General features: G+C 34.0%; 1 protein-coding gene across 1 annotated transcript; it reads right to left on the bottom strand.

Moving 5' to 3' along the window:
* Nucleotides 1-427: 427 nt before the first annotated feature.
* HNF4G (hepatocyte nuclear factor 4 gamma) lies at nt 428-24,112 on the bottom strand. Its single transcript, XM_019925423.3, has 10 exons — nt 23,977-24,112; nt 20,757-20,928; nt 17,344-17,438; nt 14,541-14,647; nt 12,610-12,765; nt 8,685-8,772; nt 6,486-6,638; nt 6,121-6,357; nt 5,043-5,165; nt 428-651 (listed from the first exon to the last, which is right to left on the bottom strand). Exons 1-10 carry the CDS (start codon nt 24,110-24,112, stop codon nt 530-532), a joined length of 1,389 nt encoding a protein of 462 aa, XP_019780982.2. The 3' UTR covers nt 428-529.
* Between the last annotated feature and the right edge of the window lie 1,579 nt (nt 24,113-25,691).

Here is a 25,691-nt window from a genome sequence, read left to right as displayed (position 1 = left end):
TGTGGGCCAAAAAGATACTTCTTAGCCACGGGATACCCATAAGTGATTTTTCTTCAAAGAAATATACCCTATTCTACACTGACTGCTTTATTTTTTGAATTTGCAAGTTTAAAATTTATTTAAAAACTTGGTTCATTTAATATTAATCTGGGATTTCTGATCTACTGTTCGCAGTCAAAAAAGAATACTTAGCTCTGCATCACACCACCATAAGCAATTATTTACAGATTTAAATTAATAATAAGACAACAAATGAAAGTAGTACATAAGATTCAACTGGTTCATGCACAGTACAAGTTTATACTATATAAACATATTGAAGCTCAGATATACATTGGTTGCATCTAAAGGTTTTAAACAATAGCAACAACAAACAAAATGAGCATATAAACAAGAAAACAGGATACCATCTTATAACAGCACCATGAAGAAGCCTTGGCTAAGAGTTTGCCAAAAGTGCTATCCTGAGATATTTCAAGACCAACAACTTTTCACATTTATGCAGTGCCGTTCAGAAGTAAACATATTCTCACAATTGCTTCTGTTTGGAGAGAGGCTGGTGTGAGATGACTGAAGCTTGATTTGCAGCTATTTTGTACGGTTCTTGTCCAGAGCCTTGAGGTGGGGAAGGAAGTGGGGTTTCTGGAGTTGCTAAAAAAAGAATCAGAGAATTGTATGTAATGGTGACAGTCACCTTGGCCCATCCCATTAAGTCCTTCATGACACCAATATGTATTACTTTATTTTGGATATGTTTTTAAAAGATCATATATAAAGTAGTGATTATAATACATTATCAGGTCATTGACATACTATTGGAGATGCACTCCCATCTTACTGTCCCAATTAGCATTAAACTAAATCATACTTAAAAATCTTGACAGTCACTTTAAGGTGTCTTCTTACTTTCTTAATAGCATTTATGAACATCTGATTCTCTCATAAACCCAGCAGAAAAAAAGTTAAAATGAAAAGAATTAGTTTTTTCCCAAATCTTACAATATAAATTTTATATTGTAAATCAAAATCGCAATCAAAAAAGCACATAAAATAAAACATATTTGGTTTAGATTTTACTAATTCAAACATTAGATGACATAAAAAAATTAAGGTAAGATAACTTTTCAAGTGCTTTGAAATCTATGTTGTAGTTAAAAGCATCTAAAAAATACTGGTTTTGTCACTTCCAAGTTATTCTATCACAAATACACTTGGCAGTCCCTTCCCTGTCAATGCAAAGAGCACTGAGTAATTTAAAAAAATAAGTTACAGTTTGAATACTTCATTGTCAATAACAGTATTTCTTTCTATTGGCAAATTTTAACCATATTACAAAATAATCTAGAAGCCATTCTATAATTTTTAAAAGCTTGAACTATTTTAGTACCCACATTATTATTCCGTATATTTAACAGAACAAATAGAAAATGTTTAATGATCAGACTGAGGCATTGCAAACTTCTTAGATTTTTTTTTCCCAAACAGTTTTTAAAAATTCCATACAAAATGAGAACAGTCCCTTTTTGCCTGGTTTTCTTTAATATATTAACTTTATATTATTAAGTGTGAATTAGCAGTTACTTAGAAACAATGTCTTTAGATATAATTTAATTGACAAAAGAAACCAAATTTGCTTTAAAAATTATTCCTGGATATTTAGGATGGATCTAACACTCAAGTAGTCTGCTCTAAAAGACCAAGAAAATATGCATGAACTTAAATATGTGTGTATATGCTTGTGTTTAATATTTTGCTTTGTGTAAAATATAAACTGTTCCAAATGAGCTCAAGCAAAGCAAAGTTTTCCTTTACAAATGAATTTCTTAAATATTATGTTGAGAGAGGGAAAATAAAAATAAAAAGTGTGATGATGTGATTCTAAAAAGATTAGGGTCAGCAAACATCCTTTTAAAATACTACAAAGCTAGCATTTAAAAAGTAAAGGATTTAACCACCAGCAGAATTGTTAAACTTTCTTGTCAGTTGATACCTACAATGTTCAATGTGTTGTTAATGTGTTTTATTTTCCAAGTTTATGAATAACTGATCTCTAAGAGACACAACTTCATAGACTCTTTGGTATGGTATTGGGCTTGCCTCTCTCTGCTCTAGACTATTAATTAAATGAAAGTGGTAACATCTGCTTTGCAAGAATGGTCCCAGTATGGTTCCTCAAAAAATTAAAACCAGAACTTCCATAGTATCCAGCAATTCCACTCCTGGGTATATATCTGAAGAAAACAGAAGCGCTAATTTGAAAAGATACATGCACCTCAATGTTCATAGAAGCTTTATTTACAATAGCCAAGGTATGGAAGCCACCTAAGTGTCCATTAACAGATGAATGGACAAGGAAGATGTGAAAAAAAAATATATAGATATATTTATATATATTGAATATTATATATTATATATATGTATCATTTATATATATATGAATATTACTCAGCCATAAAAAAGAATGGAATTTTGCCACTTGCAACAACTTGGATGGACGTGTAGGGTATTATGCATAGTGAAATAAGTCAAACAGAGAAAGACAAATACTGTATGTTTTCACTTATATGTGGAAGCTAAACAATAAAACAAATGAATAAATATAACAAAGCAGAAACAGACTCATAGATACAGAGAACAAACTAGTGGTTACCTGTGAGAAGTTGGGGAGAGGGAAGGGGAAGACACAAGAAGGGGATTGAGAGGCACACACTACTAGGTATAAGATACAAGGATGTGATGTACAACACAGGGAATATAACCAATAACTTTAAACGGAATATAATCTATAAAAATATTGAATCACTATGTTGTACACCTGAAACCAATATACCCTCATAAATCAACTGTACTTCAAGGAAAAAACAAAAGAGAATGTTCCCAAATTAATGTCTTTCAACTACCTTGGGACCCACAGATTAAATGTGCTATAGTATACATCATTTGTATTTTTTTCTAACAATTTCATTTCTGCCTCTGGCGTATACTCATAGAACTTTGTGTTTCATACACTATTTACACATAGATCTACCAGTGTGTGTGTCTAAAGAACAGCAGTGATAGTATGCATTTCTGTGGCTTCTACTCTCCCTACCACTAGGTAGCAGTCAGATGGAATGGTACTCACTTAATTTTGTCGCATTTCACTCAACATTTGGGTAAAACAACATTGTAGCTAGTTATTAAGGGCACTTGTAAATTCAGTACGCAATGCTGGTACCCATAATAATTGTATCACAATAACTGAAGGCATCTCAGTGAGGTAGCTGGTTTAGTGTTCAGAGGCAATAGATCAAAAGTAAATCTGGAATTAATTAGTATGAATTCAGAAGCAATTAATTCTAGATATTTTTGTCAAATAGAGATTTTTTTCATCTCCAATGTGACATATAAAAATAAAATTTGTGTTAAATCTGCAATAATATCAGATTAACTATCTACTAGCAATCCCTAGTATTTATATAGTCATTTCAGTTGCAAAGAACTAAAGGAAGCCTAAGGAGCCCACGCTTTGCACAATTATGATATACATGAATGTCAGTTGTCACAGCTTAGTTAAATAGCACCAGTCTTTCGAAAACATGATTCAAATTTCAGTTAGCATGCTAACTCTAATTAACTGTGAGTATTGCATAAACTCACAAACTTCACTGTGTTACAAACTTCACTGATAACTCTTCAGTCTACTAATAATTACCTAAAATAATAGACGTGCATTTTGATCAGTGACCAATCACATCACATCCTTCATTCTGTCCATGATTATTCAATGAACATATTTCCTTCCGTTCATACACTGACAACAAACTGTGTAGTTGTGTTGCCTCCTCGTCTCCCTCTCAGTGACAAATCCACATGATAATTTGCAAAAATGGACAGCTGAAAGAGAACTGGCCAAAAGGGGAGAATGTGCAGTAAAGAAACAAAAAGTGATAATGTTGGAAGTGAAATTCAAATCGAACATAAATGGAGTTATAGAAGAAAGAGCTGACGATGGAAATGTTGACACTACCATTGTTTGAGTCCCTAAAAATTCAGCCAAGAACTTAGTGAAGGAAAGCTTGTCAACAGAAATGAGGAACCAGTTGCACGGAAAAGGTTGAAGAGGTCCCAGAGGGAGTGAAACTAGCAAAAAACTTCACATCAAATGGATTCTCAGAGATATTTTAGGACATTAAAAATGCAAAGGATAAAATGTTGGAAACTGACCCAAACTTCCAAAAGAGTAAAATCCATCAAAGATGGTCACTTCCTCTTGTAAGTCATTAGAAGAGAACATGGCAAGCAGTGTTTAAACTACTCTTCATATTTTTTTACAAAAAAATAAAACATATTAATTCTCAGTGTTATTAATATTTTAAATTATGGTGCACTGAGAGTTAAAACTACTATTTTTTTTAGTTTCCCTATACATTTATAACCTATAGCTAAAAGAGTTCTTGATGTTTTAACAAATGTATTTAAAGGTCACAAGCAATCATAATTTTCCTGTTGATTATTAAGATTCCTTTGCATGGTTCCACCTTGTATAGTTATTTTTATGGTCCTGTACTACCAGGCAAAGCTAGGACATCCTGTATGTTCTTTTGTGCTCCTAAACCTATGAAGAAGAAAGATTTAGTACTCACATCTCCATTTTAGGGAGAAAACTCATACCTAAGAAGAATAAGTGACTTGCTTCACAATCTCCCACAATTAAATCTTGGAGAAGAAATTATATCCAATTTTTATAATTTCTGGGCACAAATAGATTCTTTCCCCAAATTCCACCTTTTCTCAGGTAATTAAGTTTAAGAAATACTATGTTTCAAAAGTAGCCCAGGGGGCTTCCCTGGTGGCGCAGTGGTTGAGAGTCCGCCTGCCGATGCAGGGGACACGGGTTCGTGCCCCGGTCCCGGAAGATCCCACATGTCGCGGAGCGGCTAGGCCCGTGAGCCATGGCCGCTGAGCCTGCGCGTCCGGAGCCTGTGCTCCGCAACAGGAGAGGCCGCAACAGTGAGAGGTCTGCGTACTGCTAAAAAAAAAAAAGTAGCCCAGATACTTACAGATCTGGTCTGTATGAACCAGTGTTGACATTGGACCCAAAAGTATAGTTTGTCCAGTTAATGGATCTTGAGATAAATGTGGGTGCATTGGATGATGGAGATGGTTAGCCTCACTGGAAGCACCTACAGAAGATAAAAAGATGCTTGCATGAGTGATATTTAATCAGGAACAGCAAGTTTACCTTGGAACAATTGTTTTGATTGACAGCTTGAATATTGCTATTTTTGCAAAGTGCTTTTTGGAAATTCAAAAATAAATTAATAGAGCCACTGCCATGTTAAAGACAATGTCAGCTTTCACTGTACATTGGTTAGATTAATGTTGTGTCATATTATGTTGTATATTAATAATGGACCTTCTGTGTAGTTTCCTGGAATCATTAGGTTTGCTGCCTGTTGTTAAGGCAATTCCAAGAATCACTTACCTTAAGTTTACAGTATTTGGGATCACCCTACTAGCATAAACAACTTTTATTTCAGAAAGATATCATTAGAAACACATTAAGCACTAGAAAACTAAAATTAAACTAAACTAAAATAAAGTGATTTTATAAGGAAATTTAATCTAGATCAGAATACAAAATAAATGATTTCCTAAGTTATTCCTGACATCTACTGCAGCAATGAAATCTCGTTTTTCCCTTTTCATTGTGTTGTGTCACTTAATTACTTCAGGAGCACAATGTTTATTTCTAAAGTATTTACTATATATATTTTTTGGTTTTGTTGCAATTCCAATATCCTTGAGCTTTTAGAGGAGTCAAGGCATAGAAAAATATAATATACTCCAAGAAGTACTAACAATAGGAGATATAGTTCTATTTACCATATTTGGGAGGATCTGAAAATTGAGGAAAGAGGGACAGGGTAGAGTAAAGATGGTGGAGGTGAGTACAAATGGAGGGGAGGTTTGAATGTGTTCAAGTATTTCTGTTCCCATCCAATGGGTTTTGCAGACTTTCTAAATATAAAATACTGAGTTCATTACATCATGGACAAAAGGTAAACAGGTCAAGTTGCTCTAAAGTACTGTAGTATGATGTTAATAAATAAAATAGAAATTCTTAAATATACTCACCACCCAGTAACATCTCCTGAAGTAAGTTGTCGATTTTAACCATCCCAAAAAGTTTAACGAATTGTATCTGCTCAATCATTTGCCAAGTGATGCTCTGCAGCGTTGGCAGGAGTAGAAGCAGCTCCCCAAACCTGCCCCGGGAGTCGTACTGCCTGTCGTTGATGTAGTCCTCCAAACTCAGCTGCACTTGGAACCTCATGTTCTTAATCTTTACTGGATCACTTAGCCCTTTTGCATCTAATAAAGGAATAAAAAGGGCAATCTAAATACTTAACCTTACTAGAGTGCAACAGAAAATATTCCAGTATTTAAAAAGTAGTTTAATTTTCACTGCAATTAGTTTTAACGGAACTTTGGAAACAAACCTGGATCAAAAAATACAATTGCCTTCAAACAAGCATATTCATTGTCATCAATCTGAATTTCTTGAAATGGTCGTACCAGCTCGTCTAGAACCCGGTTGGCCACACGGCTAATCTCAACTTCACAGCTGTTGCGGTGAATAATGTAATTGTTTCCTAGGTAAAAAAATAAAATAAAATAATAAAATAATCACCTTCCTCACACACACAAAATTGTCAGACTTTGCTTAATTTTTTACAAACCAATATTTTAAATGGTCTTCCCTTGAAGAAACAGGAATAGTACTTCCTCTTTCAAGAACATTGTTAGTTATGTTAGAAAAACTTTAGAACACTTACAGGATCAATGACATTGATAATATGATCACATGCATTTTAACAGCCTCGGTCACTTGTGATAATACTAAAGTACAGACTAATAGCAAGCTAATTATTGACAAGGGAGAAACAAGATATAATGATTAGCTTTCCACAATATCAGTTATCTATTAGTGTTTTACTCATTCATGAGCATATTACAAAACCTAAAGAATCTCTCTTGCTTACAGTGAACTAAAAATGGCATTCCTTTAGTGGTCTAGGTGTATATACATGTAACAACTACTGAGACACAATTTTAATAAACCTAAGTAGACGAGGCTGATTTTTGAAAATTAGCATGTATATTCTCATGAGTTTCCTCATTAAATAGTAAATTCTCTCTTCCTGGACTTGTTTAAGTAGAAGCGGGATGATCACTTTACAGGGCTGTATTCAAAGGAGTTCAGAAATTGGACAGAGAACTGGACCACCTAATCCCTAAAGGCATTCTACCTTAGAAAGTCTGGGGCTATAATATGATATTATTATAGCTTCTAAAACATTAGAAAATTGGAAGCTTATTTTAGCCCCTAAAACAGCTCCTAAATTTTTTTCTGGTTTTATAAAAAACAGAATAGGGCTTCCCTGGTGGCGCAATGGTTGAGAGTCAACAAACCAGAATATTCTGACTTCTTTCACTGCAGGCAAAGACAATCTTCAGTAGAAATAATAATGTGCAAAATTATTCAAAAAATGTAGCCCTGCTCTTCTTATGAAAAGTGAAAGTACCTAATTATTTAGGGTAAAACAATTTAGAACTATGTAGTAAAACTGTTTTGATTTCTATGTATATTGTATTCAGATTTATAATGAGAACACTATTGCAGGGGAACTAAAAATGAGAGAGAAAGTTTAACAGAATTTAAAAGCAGTCATATCATGTGGTTTAGAATCCTGGCTCTATCCCTTACTTGCTTTGTGACCTTAGGTAAGTTTTCTTGGCCTTCATTTCCTCACCTACGAAACAGGCTGAAAATAATAGTACATATCCCTCAGGGTTATTGTGAAGATTAAATGAGAGAGTGTATATATAAACATGTAAAGCACTTAAAGCAACGCATCGTACATAGTAAGTCCTCAGTAAATATTAGCTATTGTGATATTATGCTCAATTTATTTATATTTGGGACAAAATATCTATCACAAAAACGGAATAAGACAAGTTAATCATCATTTCACACAGCCAGAGGGAGGTAGAGCTTATAAACATTAGAGGGATCTCAAACATCCCAACAGGAAACCTAACTTTATACGTTAAGTAGGGTATCAGGGCACTTCCTTAATGAAGACACAAGCTTTTCCTTTGTGTCTTATCCCACCTGCCATCCTACTTTTGTGTGTTATAGCACTGCTCTTTAACTCTCAGAATTTTTCAGACATTGTCACAAAAATTTTTTTTTAACTGGGGGTTCTGTAGCATATCATGGGCAATGAGATCATAGGAGATAAACACGTTCCTTAGAAGAGTATAAAATAATATATACTATAATTATTAGGTAGACACTGAGAGTATATGAAACAACACTGGGACTCCATAAGATGGTGACACAAATCACTAACTCTTTGTCCTGATATGATTTAAACATACCTCAATGTTATGTTTATTGAGCAACATCTTTTATTTTTAAATCTTAGTGCACCCTGAACATCCACTCTGAACTTCCCTGAATTAACGGCAAGGAAAAACAGGGCTTGAGTGAGGACCTGACCAACTAAGTCCAATTTGTGAAGTGACAGAACCATTTCGCAGTGTCTATGAATGCCTGGTACATACAGAATAGGCCCCATGGAAGTACGAAGCATGCATAATTTTTTCTCAAATTAAAAAAAAAAAAAACTTACCCAAAAGCAAAATATCTTTATACACCATGGATCTCTTTGTAGCTCCAAGCAGTAAATGTTCCCCTGCGTGAGCTCTCAACAGTGCCACCTTAATGAAAAATTCCAAGTTTAACAATTAATTATAAAATATAATGATTAAAAGATTATATAAGCCTGATTAATTTAGTATTCTTTAAGACTGGGACTTTTTTTGTTTTAACAACTACAGTACTCATAGATTCTTGCCATGATTAAGGCTTCCATTTTTCTACTTTTAGCATATCAACAGAGTTTTACTTTTCAAAATTTCTAAAACTAACAAGTCAATACAATGGCAGCAAAAAAAAAAGAAAAAGAAAAGCAGAACAGTTTAGTGTTTGGGAGTGAATGATGTTTGGGCATAGAGTCAAACAAACCAGAGTTCAAATTCCGGCTTGGCCACTTACTCTTCTTTAACCTTGGGTTAGCTGACCACCAGTATGTTTGGGACTTATTTGTTTTCATCTATCAAATGGACATAGTGATAAAAATCTGAAAGTGTAGCTATGAGGACTAAAGGAGAAAATATATGTAAAACAAGATCTCTTATACATAATCAACTGAATAAACAAAAGGAAAACAAAGATTGGTGATATAGCGAAATGAGTATGGGGGATCTGGGTTCTGACACTTTCTAGATTGAACCTTTAACTCTGCACTAAGCTCTCAAAGGAGCGCCATTGCCTGCTGAATAGCACCAGTAGGAAGACCAGGAAGCATTTCAAATTTAACACATCAAAGTAATGCTTCTCCAACATCTTCATCTCCTTAGTAAATGGCACCATCATCCAAATGCTTTTTCACACCAAAAACAAGGGTCTGTTTGGATCCCTCTCTCATTGCACAGCAAATCCTAGTGTTGCTTCTCCATTGCTACGGCCCCTGGCCAAGTCTTGGTCATTCTTCGCCTGGCCCACCAAAATACACTCCAAAGAGCTACTAGGTATTCCTGCTTCCTTTCTGGTTCCTCCATCCTAAGTCCTTCTTGCCAGAGCTTCTACAATGATAACTTGTAATAATAATAATCACTTAATATCACTCCTCTGCTAAAAACTCTTCACTGGTTTCTTACCGTCCTTAGAATAAAACCCAAAAACCTCAACCATGGCCTCCCGTGAGGTAATGGCTCAATGCTTTTGCCCCCCTGCCCACGTCCCTGGTTTCATCTTACAACATCCTTTGCTCACTTTTCTCCAGGCACACTATGCCTGCCTGCCTCAGAGCCTTTGAACTTGCATTTCCTGTACCCAGAATGCTTTCTCCTCAGATCTTGACATGCTTAGCCCCTTGCCACTCAGGTCTCAAGAAAAATCTTCTTTAATCCCCAATTTAAAGGATCTGCTACCACTCCACTCCCAGTCATTCTCCAACAACTCATCCCATTTCATTTTATAGAACTCTTCCCCACCTAGAATTAACTTACTCATTATCTGTATATTTTTATTGTCTGCCTCTCCCAAATAGAATGCAAATTTTATGAGAATAGTGGTGTAATCTGTATTTTTACCGCCGGATACTCACAGTTCCTAAAACTGAACAGTAATCATAAGAAATATTTGTTTGATGAATACACTGAGTGAATTTAACTGATATATGGTTCAGTTTTAAAAGCTGTTAAGTTTTTAAAGAGATTATAAAACTTATGCCACAGAGCTCCCAAGAGTATTAAATAAAATAATGTAATATATAATGCATTTGAAGCCCGAGTGCCTTATCCATAATAGACATTCACCAATCCATGGCTCTTAATGTTATATTAAAGTGTCAGTTAGTAAATGAAAATTATTATTGACAAGTTACAGGATTTCAATTTCCCAATTTTAAATCATTGTCTTAATACATGTCAGCAACTTTTTTAAAAAAAAGAGTGGTAATAAAAATATAAAACTGATAAATAACATAACCCTACTTATATGGCTTGGGGTGAGACAAGTAAGTTTTAGCAATTTAGCATTATTCACTCTGAAATAACCTTCTGAGCCAAGCTATCTTTACGATATGTCCACAACCATGACTCATACCAGGAAGGGAGTTACAGAACATTTTAAGAATGATTTCAGATTTCACAGTATTTTCTTTTTGTAACCAGGTGAAATGCTCTCCTAGAAATATAACTGCTAACTATCTGTGATCACTTATTTTCTGGTTATATAAATATTTTGCCCTTCTTTGATTTTTAAACAATCATGTACTTTTCCCTTTGATTGTTTCTTTGTCTTTGTTTATCAGTGATAAAGAGCATTGGTCAGAGGGTATAAAAATAGACACTGGTTATATTATATATCATGCTTTATTTAACCTGGGGGAACTGGAAATTTTCAAATTATTTACATCTACAGAATATTATATACTACTTAGAAGAGTTAAAAATGAATCTGAAACTAATAATCTAATCTTTATAGACTAATTAGAACATTAAACTTCTTAACTACTTTTTTTTTTGTTAAGAAAGTGGATCGCTTTATTAGGAACAGTGAATATAAAAAGGAGATTGATTTCAGGTAAGAACTCTTTAAAAATATTTCAAGACTATACAAGTAAAAACTTTTTACAAAGATGTTCAGCATTCCTTTTCCCTTGGTTCATTTTAAAGAACCTAAATATTTTATTTACTTCAAGACATCAGAACGTTAGACTGCTGGTGAGTTAAGCTCCTTGAGATAATTCAAAATATCAAATATCTCAATTTTTGAGAACTTATATATTTGATGCTAGTAATTAAAACATTATATTATATTGATATACTTTTTTTTTTTTTTTACTGATTTGAATACAGTATGTTGATAATCTGAAGTGTAAGGTCACTTGAGAAATGAGATCAGCTAATTTTTTTAACATTCAAGTTGTATTTTAGCCACTAAGTTCTGTTACAATTCTGGAGGTTCAAAGAAAAAGTCAGATTAAGTCTCATCAGTGCCCCTACTGCTGGTCATTTTTATGGGTAACTAGCAGTTTCCCCCTCCCTCTAGAATAGTCAAGGTTTATAGACCTGTTAACACTGATTAAATGGCAGTACTTTCCAGTATGTTTACATTTACAATAAATAATGTAATAATAAATATAAAACAGATAAACTTGAAGGTTGCTTACAGGTTAATTTATCAGACAAACTCCAATGTGCATAACCTTGCAGAAAGTCTGGGGAAAATTAGAGTTCATAAACCATGAAAGGTAGAGGCAAGTATCTTAGCTACTTCTTTAAACATATTGGAAAGTGAACTTTTAACTATTAACTAAAATATCTTAATATACATATGACAAAGTATGAAAATGTCTATATTAGGAAAAGATCACTACATCTGAATTCTATTTTCAGTAGATTTCAGAACACAATTCTACAGATCTTTTTTTTTACCAGATTTATACTTTTTATACAGTAAATGCTAGAATAAAACTGACAACATGAAAGGCACAATTTTATATGTTAAGTGCATAAAAGTGCCTACAAAGACACCAACACAACCTGTGTGGTTTCTGTCTAGAAGTGGCCTGGTATTTCTGAAGAATTTTATATGCACCTTTAGTAAACACTAACACACAGTGGGGTACCATTTGCCTTCCAGACATTTATTCTTCCAATACTTTATCTCACAATGGCAGTTATCTACTACCTGTCTTTCTCCCTTACTTAAGCTTTTTAAACCTCAGGAGGGAAGAACATAGGCTTGATCAACCCTCATCCTATCAATAAATTTATAAGACCCCTAAAATAGAATTTAAACAGTCTGTTTCTCAATAGACTGTTTAACTTCAAAGAGAATGAACAAGAAAACCAATCTTTCTCTCAGATAATTTAACCTTTGTCCAATATAGTAAATCTACTATAAATATAATTAACAGAACTGAAAAACTTAGCACTGTTCCAAAAACATTTTTTTAAAGCATTCATAATCTCTTTAAATTATACCTGATCATCCAGTGGTAACTCACAAAAGGCAGGAATATATTTAGCCCATTCCACCAAGACTAAGAGCTGCTGTTTCATGGATTCACAGACATCACCAATACTGGCAATTTTCTTAATATTTATGTCAGTGCTCACACCAGGGCTTGAGACTGAGATCTAGCATTAAGAAGAACATTATATTAATTCATCACTGAACATAACACAAGACCACTATGTCTCTTTTTTCTACAACTGCAATAAGTAAGCCCCATTGAAGTGGGCACTGTCATTGTCACAGTATCTTGAAATATACTAAACATTTAAAATTGAGAAATCAAATACCTATCAATTCAAGTTAAATTGAGAACATTCGCTGCATAGCACCATGGTCTGGGAGTACTATCTTATTTTCTGGCCAAACCTGTAAATTAAGTTACCACAACTTTCAGGGAGTTTCATAATTCAAGATGACTATACAAAGAGCTATGGAATATCCACATGAACTATGTTGTATGATTTTATTTTTAATTGAAGATGATAGTTCCATTAAGAAAGCCCATCTTTAATTTGTTGTAATTTATGAAGGAAAGTTTCCATTGGATAAAGTTTACCAACTGAGGAGAAAAGATTTAGATGAGAAGTTGCTGCATTTAATGGAAGCCCACCCAAATAAAGTTAAGAAACCAATCTTTGACTCAGCAAGTTGAAAATCTTAATGTATAATGATACATTTTTTAAATGATATATAATTTTGAACTATCTAAGATATAAGTAGTGTTCAAATGCCTTTCTGCTGAAAAAAATCACTTTCTAAAAGTTCTTCTAAACTTAATTTTTGAACATGTGTGTGTGTGTGTACATGTCTTTCTGCAGTGTATGTCTATTTCCTCACAGTTCCTTTCAGGCCATTCTCGAAATACTTTGTAGGACCATCAAGTAATCTTCAAATAATGATGATGATAATGGTGATGTTAACTTCATCATTTACCCTTGTGTTAGCAAAAATGAAAGTAGTTGCATTGACTCATTATAGAACCTGATTAATAGCTATTTCGTTGTTTGCTTTATAATAGAAAAATACCATTAACATTTCTAATACGGGCAATGGTAAAACAAACTTTCTTCAAAAGGTTTCTTTATTTGATTCTTAAGTGATTTACTTTTATTTATATAACTAATCACTTATATTTTTAACTTTAGAACTGATATCCTCACTCTAGAAATTTCAAATAATAAAGTTCCTGTGTTTTCTAAATTCTGGTTCTTCCCTTAAATACCTGTTTCCAGGGCTTCCCTGGTGGCGCAGTGGTTGAGAGTCCGCCTGCCGATGCAGGGGACACGGGTTCGTGCCCCGGTCCGGGAGGATCCCACGTGCCGCGGAGCGGCTGGGCCCGTGAGCCATGGCCGCTGAGCCTGCGCGTCTGGAGCCTGTGCTCCGCAACGGGAGAGGCCACAACTGTGAGAGGCCCGCGCACCACAAAAAAAAAAACAAAAAAAACACACCTGTTTCCAAAGCAGATGTTAAGGTGAGTTCTTGAATCTAGAAGTCATTTTCAAGGAAGGAAGCTCTAATGATAGGACTCAACTAAACACCCCCAAAGCTGTGATAATTGATTTCCAGATTCAATCAGTAAAACAAGATACTGCTCCCAGGGCATTGTGCTATGCATTAAGTATTTTAAATCAACCTTGCAAACAAACTTTTAACACTCAGACTGAAATGCATTTAATTTTTCCATTTAAAAAGTAGGAACTTGCCCAAGAAAAGTTAAAACTGAGTCAACAGTCCAACTAATATTTTCAAAGTAAAATTCTTCAATTTGCATAGGTGTAATTTATTATAGTAATGAGCACATTTGAATGAACTTAAATCATTTTAGTATTATGCCTAAATAAACATCTGATTCTATTAAACAGGGCTGGATGCTGGTGCAGCAGTAATGCAGCAGTACCTGGCGAGACCGAACTTCTGCTTGTGCCAGTGTGTTAATGGAGGGGATGTTGCTGCCATCAAATGTGCTTCTTCTGGTGCTTATTCTATCACGTTCGTTTTGCACAGCTAGGGGAGAAAATCACAGTATTTACTGGTCAGTTTTCTTCGATATATCTCAGAATATACAGTTTGAAGTAAAAACAACGTTACTATAAAAGGAGAAATGGGATGCCTCTAAAAGACCTTGGAGGGGGGGGTGCTTGAGGCAGGGAGAAAAGTATGACTGAAGGTATGTTTCATTCTGTACCATTTTTAAAGTAGAAAGAGCCAGGCTTGTCACTACAGTTCATAAAATATTGCCTTTTGGGACTTCATGATGGCATTCATGTTAGAAAGTGTTGGGTCAGCCAGTTCAGCCATGCTGTATTTTTACGAGGTTGGTTTTCCATTCTCTCAAAGTTAATAAAACCATAAGATAACTAGAGGAAGAGTACAACCTGTGAGATTGACCAGGTCAAAGATAAGAGTGTATTCACTGTCAGAAAATATGAGTCATACATTTTGAAACTCCCATTTTTCTTTTTCTTTTAAAACACTAGCAAAAATGGAAAGTAAATTTATTTTAGTTAAGGTGATTTTCAGATCGCAATCCTATGATCTCTTATGAAACAATGTCCTCAGGACAGTTTACAAACATTAATAAGGCAAAAATTGCAGCATGTAGGGGTCTCTCTTGAGAACATTGAGATTAGAATATCAGCATTTTGGAACAATGAAGAAATATTAAGTATTTATATGAAAGTCTTCTAAGAAAGAGATCTCTTTGTTTCAGAAAGGAAAAAAAAGAATAAAGTGTATCCCCAAATTTTTTATTGAAAACTAAATTTTTAAAAATAAGGAAGAGGGAGAGGGTTAGTATGAATTTGTATACTTGTAATACATAGAATAATAGAAGTCAGATGTCAAAGTTGGATTTCAAACGTTAAAAGGTAAAATTATCTTCTCTTAACCAAAAAGAATGGAAACAAAATCTGTAGCCCCTAAATTATTTACACTAATGCTCTATCCAATTCTGCTGGAAAGATAAGACATTAAACTATCAGAATTTTTTTCTGTAATTATTCTTTTATTAAAGAAATTCACCAATTTCTATGCCAAAATCTGCTATCTAACCAAACTTACTATTAACTATCAACTCCACTAATTTGAAAGAGAAAATATTAAACTTCTTGCCTTTAAGAGTGAGTAATCTTTAGTTAGAGTGAATCATTAATATTTTATTTTTAAATCATATTTACTGGTAGCTTACTTCCTCTCTTTCCTTTTTTTTTTTTTTTTTTTTTTAGCAAATATTGTCATTGACTTTCAGCCTAAACTGACTCATTTGGAAATGTATACATGGAGGTAAAAAAATTAAAATGTAAGTTATGCTTTTATGAATTTCGTTTACATGACCAATCTTTAGAAAAATGCTAAAAGATATTGTGAACATTTGTAATTATCTTGCAGCTACCTTTTTTGACATGTTTCCATCTAACTAACCTTAATATTATGCTATTAGTGTAAATAAGAAAAATATATCTACTTTGAAAGCTAAAAGTTACTTCCTAATCTATTTAGGAAAAATTAATACATTATTCTATGAACAGTATAAGATATACTTTCACTGTTTTTGAAAATAATTTTATTTAGCAGATTGTAAAACTCTTAATGGAATTGTAGAATCGTGGTTTGCTTTTACATTGGTAGGAGTGAAGCAGAGGTTCAAGTAGAAATGAATGAAGATAATTGACAAAGCATGTAATTAATCCCATAAACTACCAAATAGGCCACTAGAAATAAATCATGTTGAAATGAAAGTGTTTTTCCTTTAACTTTGTGAACTTTATTTTGCCTTCTTTTCTGAGGCTAGCAACTGAATGAAATGAATGGAATTTTTGTCTCTTGAAAATACTGAGTGACAAAGAAAAAAACTATGTTTAAGATCGGTTTGATATTTTTCACATATCTGATTTAATTTTTTAATAATATATGAAACAGTTCTGAAAAATATCTCTTTGTATGTGATAGTGATAGGGATGAGCATGTGGCAAAATGGTAAACAGAAAATTGTATAGCAGCTATTCCCTGCCAAACATTTAAATGTGCTAAACACATTTGTTTTGCTAAATTAACCATAGTTAGAACGTAGGATAATATAATTAGATTATTTAATATGTTCAAAATGAAATTAGTGCACATTAAAATAGAGCATCTAGTCCATTGTCTCTGTCTTTGAATAGAATATAAGTTCCCTGACAAAGGGGATTATTTTGTTCAGTATGTTCACTACTGAAACCTCAGCACCCACAACAGTGTTTGGAGAGCAGCAGTGCTCAATAAATTTGTTAAATAAATAAATGAATGCATGAAAAGTCAATGTTCAGTTAATGTTTATGAAATTAATAAAGATATTAAACTGTTATTGAGAATGAAAAATTTAAAATTCATTTAAAATTCATTTATAATTGTATCCTATTAATATAGTTTACCATTTAGCTTTTGAACAAGACATTGGAATATTTTTTCAGACAATAATTTTCTTGCCAGGGATTACGCAGTAGTGGATAGAACATGTCAAATCGGTCAGCAGGTAAAGACGGGCTCTACCACTCACCAGTGGGTATCAGTGTCCTTGAGTAAATTCTTAAACTCCAGGAACCACAGATTCTTCACTGAGGATAATCAGAACTCATGTAAAGGTTATTGTGATTAAATGAGAACATGTGTGTATAACACTTTTCATCAATAATGTTAATAATCATTATGTTATATATTATTACCTTCTTTTTTCATTCCTGCTCTAAAGCACTTTCTTAATCGACAGTATCTACATTGATTCCTTTTGTCTTTGTCAACAACACATTGCCGACTGAACCTACAACACCAAAAAAATATATTAGTTTGCAGAAAACTGTTATTTATCAAAAAAAGCAGATAGACTTTAAAAAGTATAGTCAAATTTAGATCAACAGAAAGAATGTATAAGAACAAGTAACTATGACTTTTCTAATCTCATGATCAACATGAAAATACAAGCCTCACCTCTCATGCAGTCTTTCTAATAAAACAAAACTGAATGATATCTCACTTTTGGCCAGTATCCATGATCATTTCTCTCTTGAGCCATGAAAGCCAAACCTAGTTTAAAATTTGTGGCATACAAATTCTAATGCTTACTGCTAAATGATTTCAGTGTGACGGGGAACTTCACTCCTCTGAACTTTCATGCTTTTCTCTATTTAAAAATTTTTCTATTAATTTTACATCATATCCAATTGGAGTTTACTCTAAATTCCAAATTACATATCAAGAGGCAATTGAATAAAGTATAAAGAGTAGAGTCTCTGAAAAATTAGGTACCACTTCACACCCACTACAGTGGCTATAATCAGAAAAAAACAGACAACAGCAAATGATGAGGTTGTGGAAAAACTGGACCTCTCACACACTGTTATTTATAATACAAAATGATGTGGCTGCTTAAGAAAACAGTTTGGCAGTTTTTCAAAAAGTTAAACACGAGTTACCAAATGACCCAGCAATTCCACTCCTAGGTATACACCCAAGAGAAATGAAAACATATTCACACAAACACTTACACACAAACGTCCATAGCAGCATTATTCATAATAGCCAAAAAGTGGGGACAACCCAAATGCCCATCAGCTGATGAACAGATAAACCAAGTGTGGTGTACCCACACAATGGAATATTACACCTGGCAATAAATAAGGATGAAGCGCTGATACATGCTACAACATGGATGAACCTTGAAAACACTATACTAAGTGAAAGAAGTCAGAAAAAAAGGTCACATATTGTGTAATTTCGTTTATGTCAAATGTGCAAAAGAGGCAAATCTGGGCTTCCCTGGTGGCGCAGTGGTTGAGAGTCCGCCTGCCGATGCAGGGGACGCGGGTTCGTACCCCAGTCCGGGAAGATCCCACATGCCGCGGAGCGGCTGGGCCCGTGAGCCATGGCTGCTGAGCCTGCGCGTCCGGAGCCTGTGCTCCGCAACGGGAGAGGCCACAGCAGTGAGAGGCCCGCATACCGCAAAAAAAAAGAAAAATAAAAAGGCAAATCTATAGAGACAGAAAGTAGATTAGTAGTTACCTCATATTGGTGGGGAGGGAGTTGGGGGAAATGAGGAGTGACTACTAAAGGGTACTAAGAGGTTTCTTTATAGGATGGTGAAATATTCCAAATTGAACGTAGTGATGATTGTACAACTCTGTGAATATAATAAAAAAATGAATTGCATACTAAAAGAAAAAAAATGTACAGTCTCTGGAATTAAACCTGAGCTTGATTCCCAGGTCAACATTCACTGTCTATAGAACTTGAAAATGTTATTTAACTTTCCAAGTTAACCCACAATTGTAAAATAGGGAAAACTTGCCGTCACAGGTTGTTAACTGAGCATACTTAAAAGACTATGAGATCAGCAAAACCTGAGCTTAAAAAACCTTTTTGCCCCTAAACTTACATCAATATAATATTTTCCAAATGGAAAATCATGGCATTTGCTTAATACCAATACATGTAAAAAAGCTAAGTTGGCAGCAGTATTCATAATGGGAAGGTGGGAGGAGTAAAGCCATACATGTCGTTGGAATAGTTTTTAAATTTCCAAAATTTGTTATGGGAACGTTTCTTTCCCACTTTTCTCATACAGGAAGGGTGGAAATCTTGAAAGCTCTGTGTGCTGACATTCTCTGACTCTTAAAAGTTCTTGCTGGGGTGTTCAACTCAATATTCTGTAATAACCTCTATGGAAAAAGAATCTGAAAAAGAATAGGTATATGTATATGTATAACTGATTCACTTTTCTGTACACCTGAAACTAACACAACATTGTAAATCAACTATGGTCCAACATAAAGTAAAAAATTAAATTAAAAAAAAGTTGCTGTTGGATTTAGTTGCTTGGATGGTCATTTTTCATATACATATATATATATATATTTCACCTTCAACAGAACACATAACTTAAAAATTGTAAAAAGTATTGTTTACATGTTATTTTGTATGTATTTTAGTTTTAATCTTTTAGAAGCACTCAATATTTGATGTAATCATAGAGAAAATGCTTTTGATGAAGGAAATCCGCTTGATTACTTTACACCTCTCGAGTCTGGCTGTATATAAAAGCAAGAACATACTCTTTTTTGTTTACCAAGAAGCTTTTAAAGTGGATGATTTAGATTTTTATACCTACTTTAAGCTCTCCTAAAAAAGTTACTAGAGGACACTAGTTTAACTTTTCCCACATCCCTAGAAGTCAAATGGCATCATATTGGAAGAGTTAACTTCTTCCCAAACAGCCAACTTGTACCTAAAACACCTTAACAATCCTACACATGACTTTCAGAGACAGAGCACACACAGATATTTTTCTGTTAAAGTCAGTCATTTTTTAATAACCCGTATTTAACACAGATATAATCTGTATTCAAGAACTGTCATTCTGAACACTCAAAGGGAAATATCTAACCCTAAATCATGCTATGATGTTGACTTTTTTAAAAAAGCCTACTAGAAACGTGTGATACATAAAATATAAATACATTTTAGACAAACATTAAATTCAATTACAAAATTGTGCCACGAGAAATACATCTAAAACTTTAGAGCTGAAAATTTCATTTTATTCAGTAACATCAACAAGCTACCAAAATCATCTGCCTTTTTATAATTTTGTTCCAAGACTCAGGACGTGATGACGCTAAAAAGATAAGCAATATGCAGAAACGTACACGCATTGTGAAACCATTTAAATACAGATTTACATATGGCTCTTGGTATATGAACACGTGGAGAAACAATAAAGAAACACAAGGAAAAGACAAACACCAAAGTTCAGATGGTATTTACCTCTGGGAGAGAGGGGAGGAAGAGAAAGTGATAGGGGAGGTGTTCACTGGAGGCTTCAATTATATTGGTCTAAACTGGGTGGTAAGCATGGGGAGTTTTTAATATACATTTTATAAGTCTAAGATGTTTCATAAAAGAGAACCACCCGTGTGACTGCATGTGTATACACACCCACACATCCTCACTTTTCATGTCGCTTATAAATTTTGTTCTTAGAGTTACAGAAATTTGAAAGCTCTGAATTTTATTCCTGTACTTCTTGCATGGCATTTTGAAACACCTCTAAAGATCTCCTTCTGGGAAGGAGCATTTCAAGTACCTGCAGGAATAAACGTGACTCTTGCGGATGCTGCGTCTGAAGAAGCCCTTGCACCCGTCACAGCTGGAGGCGCCATAGTGCTTTCCTGTCGCTCTGTCCCCACATATAGCACATAGACAGTTGACACCATTATCTGTGGTATTCATACTTGTTGTCTCTGGGACAGAACTATCTGTTAAAGAAAGACAAAGTGGTAGAGTGCAAGTTAGTACTGAGTATTTCTTACATAAATTGGCCTACTAATTATTCATGGGAGGGAAATAGTCCCTTCCTCAACTTCTTGGAAGCTCCACACCAGTGCTCTCCTTTTATCCACTGGCTGTTTCTGCCAGTCTCCGTTCCAAACTCCCCACTCGTATTTTGGAGGATTAAAATTTGGTATACCATAGGGCTCAGTCCCTCAACTATACCCTTTCCCTAGGGAAGCTCATCCAGTCCCATGATATTAAATATCATCTGTATGATGAAAAATTCCCACATTTTATTTCTAGGCCCGATGTCTCCCACGGGTATCAGTCTGAAATGCCCAAATACCTACTGAACAACTTCACTTTGGAGTTTAATAAGAATTTCAAATTAATGTATCAAAAATAGAACTCTGATTTTTTTTTTTTTTTTCTCCTAGAACTTGTTCTTCCTTCAGTCTTCCCTAGTCAGTCAGTGGTACCATCTGGCACCTAAGGCCAATAATCTAGCCTTTACTGAATTCTCGCCTTTGTTGCTCACATCCAATCCACGAGTCGTATTTAAAATACATATCGAATCCACACCTTTTCAGCCTTTTACCATGGCCACCGTTATCCAATCAAACATAATCTTTTCCCTGCATTATTGCAATAGCTTCCTACCTAATTTCTCGAATACTTCCACCCTGGTTCCCCTACCATTTATTATCAGAAAGCCGGCAATGTGCTCTTGGCATAAGAAATTCACATCACATTAGCCTTCTGCATCCAACCCTTAGATACAAAATAAAGCCTACACATATTCCCATGGCCTACAGAGCCCAGAGTGAAAAGGTTCCCCTTCCATCTCTCTGATCCCATTATCTGGCACTACTTTTCATCCTGTTCACTAGTCTCTAGTAATGTTGCCTCTTTTTTTTTTTTTTTCTCCTTGAAGTCTGTTCCCATCTCAGAGCCTTTATACTTGCTAACCCTTCTGCCTGGAAGGGAAGCTTTTCCTCAAGAATTTCTATGAGCTGGCTACCCAGTTTCTGCTCAAATCTCACATTTTCTGTGAAACATTCTGTAAACACACATCTAAAAGAGTCATCTCTCATTTGCCCTTCAAGTAGAACCTAGTCCCCTGCTTATATTTTAAACTAACCACTTCATTTTCTAAAATTATAATATGCTTTGGTCTGTTCATTTATTACCCATCTTTCCACATAGAATAAAAACTTCATGATGTCAGAGGATTTATCTGTCTTAGTCACCCCTCTGCCTTCCAGCTCGTAGAACTACGCCTTCCATAAAGTGAGAAGTAATTGTTTTGAAGAAAGACGCTTCAAAAATCCACATCGATATTTTTACTTAAATATTTCTTAAATTAGTTAATATTGTTTACTACATCTTTACAATTATCTATGTACTCAAAATATATTAAATAAATAAGAATATATTATACACTTTAATTAATAATAAATTATATAATAATGTAAATATAACAATTAATTATTATATTTCCAATATAAAAAGGATAAAATTAAAGACTGTTATGTCCAAATTACATTGTGACAATATATGTATTCTACTTACTAATACTTCTGAGTTGACAAATATTGTCATATATAACTTCATAAAGTTACAAAAATCTTCAGTGAGAATATGCTTAAGGGTAATCATGTGACATTTTAGAATTTAAATGCTAGTAATTTTTCTTTTGATAACATAAACAAAATAGATATTAGAAATATGGCAGAAGTGTTAAGGATTGACTGTGTTCTGGAAGATTATATGGAAACAAAAAAAAATATTCAACTCTTGCTTCCAGTTTAATGTCATACTTACATATTATTAACAAGAATTTACATATTATTACAAGAAAACAAGTTAGACAACACTTTGGAAATAGCCATATAAGTCAGTTGTTTTAGTAAATATTTATGATAAATCTGTCCCTACTATTTAGTAATCTATAGCCTTTAAAAAATTCATGAGTCTATTGAGGTAAATACTTTATTAAATACCTTAGTCAAGTCTAAACATAAGGATTAAAAATAGTGACTTCCTGATAGAGGCACTGTCAATTGATTTTAACCCCTTTGTGCTAAAATTTCAGAATTCATCTTCTGAAAATGTTTAGAAATCTTCCCACTAATAAATTATTGTTGTTTATTGCAAATATTACAGCTATAGCAGTCACTGAAATTGTACAGCATAGTAGAACGTTAAGATATCCTGAGTACAAGATATATTCTCAGTCCTGAGCTAAACACACACACACACACACACACACACACACAGAATTTTCCAAAGCATACATAATTTGCAGATTTTATGAGTTCTAACAATTATAACTGATCTTGGACAAAATTTTTACATGAAAAAATATCTAAATTCAAAGTCAGTAGTAAACTGTATTCTATAAAGACATGAGCCCTAAACAAGTCACGTCTTATTTAAAGTTAAAATGTTACAGTATATAAATACCAAGAGCTTTGTGAGGCTAAACATTAGCTTGTCAAGTGCAGTTATAATATAAACCCTTATTTCTTTTCATATTTGTGTTCAATGCAAAAACTTGATAGTAATGTTAAATACAGTTTCTCATCAGCAGCAGTTGAGAACTGGAATAATGAAAGAAGGCAACCAGTAAAACTCTCCAGTGTTCTAAGGACAATTTTCCATATGTCATTTTAAATGTTGCATAGAAAATATACTTTACAGCCAACCTGCCAATATTACTCATTACTGTGATTTACAGTAAATAAAATAACTGCTGAAACTACTCTTTCTATCTAACTGGCCCATGACAGAATTCTGAGGTTACTTTATTATGCATAGCTAAGCTTTTTCTATCTCAAACATAAGATAGCCATAGCATTATTAATTTAAATTTTGCGATGAAGCGCAAAAACCTCAGATTTGTGGCCTTAAAAAGCAAGCCCTGAATTCTCCAGCAATAAAACACATGGAACCACCACCTGGGAAGCTCAGTTTTCCTGCTCTTATTATACTTACTTTTCTTTTTTATCTACAAGCAGATGAGAACTCACCATTTGAATTATACAGAATCTGCATAGTTTCAAACTCCAAAGTTGTGTAAGTTGGGTCCAAAACTTCACTGTAATTTGCCATCTCCATGTCCAGTATCGGTTCCGATACCCTCATCATTGATTTAGATACACACATACGAGTGGCACCACAGGCCCAGAGTGTGTGATGGCTGTTGGGCTTTCAATCTGTGAGGGATAATCCAAAGTTAACTGTAACTGAGTGACTTATGTGCTACAGTGGGAGGAGCTGTAAAACTGTAAACTCCTTCAGCAGGCCATATTCTGCTTACTTCTTTTTCTTTTATGGTGTACGAAAGCAATTCATTGTGATAATGTTGGAATGCTTCATGAAATCACCTTATCTGAAGTGCTTAGTGGACTAACATGATTTCCTAAATGGATTTCCAGTAGACAATAAATGATGTCATTAAAAGGATTAAAAATAGAAAAGAGAATACCTCTGATTTTGAACTGTCATTATAGCATCATTTCTCCCATTTAAGCGGCTGAAATCTCATGCCCCATGTTCTAAAAAAATGAGAATCACTTTACTGTTATAAATAGGGTAAGTCAAGACTGTAAGCTAACACTTAACATAAGCACTTAATAATTTCAAGTTTCCTTAGCTAACTTTATGTTGAGGAAAAACAAATTTTCAATTTGAAATTACAGGGATTTATGATATATTCCAGTAGAAGCCTGGGCATAGCCCTAATATGGCCTGAAACACATTCTCTTTAGTTATCAATCTATGAGTCAGTGTCCCTTGCATGTCTGTAAATGTTCCAAGGGCAGAACCAGTGCAGTTGCTAGTATCTTGTAGGCATTCGATAAGTAATTGTTAGACAACCACGGTGAGATGCTGGGAAGCTTGCCATGGCATGCAGCCTGAGAGCCCTTAAAAACTGCTTCAGGGAGGCCCCTTGGAAAAGATGTGCAGGAGGCTGAATACCAGTGTGCACTGAAGACAGGGTAGGAAAGAAAGCTAAATCCTCATTCTCCATAGTGGAGAGTCAATGGAGAACATTAAAACCGAAAGTACAAGAAGCAGCATGTCACTTAAAGTCATGGGGTAATAGTGGGGGGAAAAAAAGAAAGAAAAAAGAAGGCTAAAATAAATGCCTCTGAGAACGATGTCCGTTGACCTTTTTTGTTTGTTTTTTGTTTTGTAGAATTCTTGGGAGAAACTTTGTAGAATTATTTAATTCTTAAATCTATGTGCTTTTATAACTTTAATAAAAATAAAAACAACAAAAAAGGCAAAAATAATAATAAATAAATAAATGTTACATGAATAAGGTTTCATATATTTTTACTTCTGATGTCAGTTACATTCTAGACATTAAACTGAACATGTGTAGATTTACACATTCCCATCATCAACTTTCTCATACATAACATCTATAAAGCACACTATATCTTTTACGTGTATGTATGACAAGAAGCATTTAGAGTGTGGGGAAATTTAGAAGATAATATTCAAAGATTATATTTTATTTCTGAGAATATGTTTATTGATTTTATCTTCCAAGAAAGAATTCCAGCCACATTTACATTATAAAGTCAGAATTTCATTTTCCACATTTGTTAATGATTACTGCAAAGTAATATTTCTTATTCAATTTCTTAACACCATAGACTTTGTGACTACTGTATCTTAGAAATTATTATATTTTTCATCAGGGAAGACTGGCCTCTTAAACTCAAAGCCATGT

Source organism: Tursiops truncatus, chromosome 17 (assembly GCF_011762595.2).
Source record: "Tursiops truncatus isolate mTurTru1 chromosome 17, mTurTru1.mat.Y, whole genome shotgun sequence".
NCBI lineage: Eukaryota > Metazoa > Chordata > Mammalia > Artiodactyla > Delphinidae > Tursiops > Tursiops truncatus.
The sequence above is the reverse complement of the archived record's forward strand: the minus strand, read 5'-3'. Positions and strand labels throughout refer to the sequence as shown.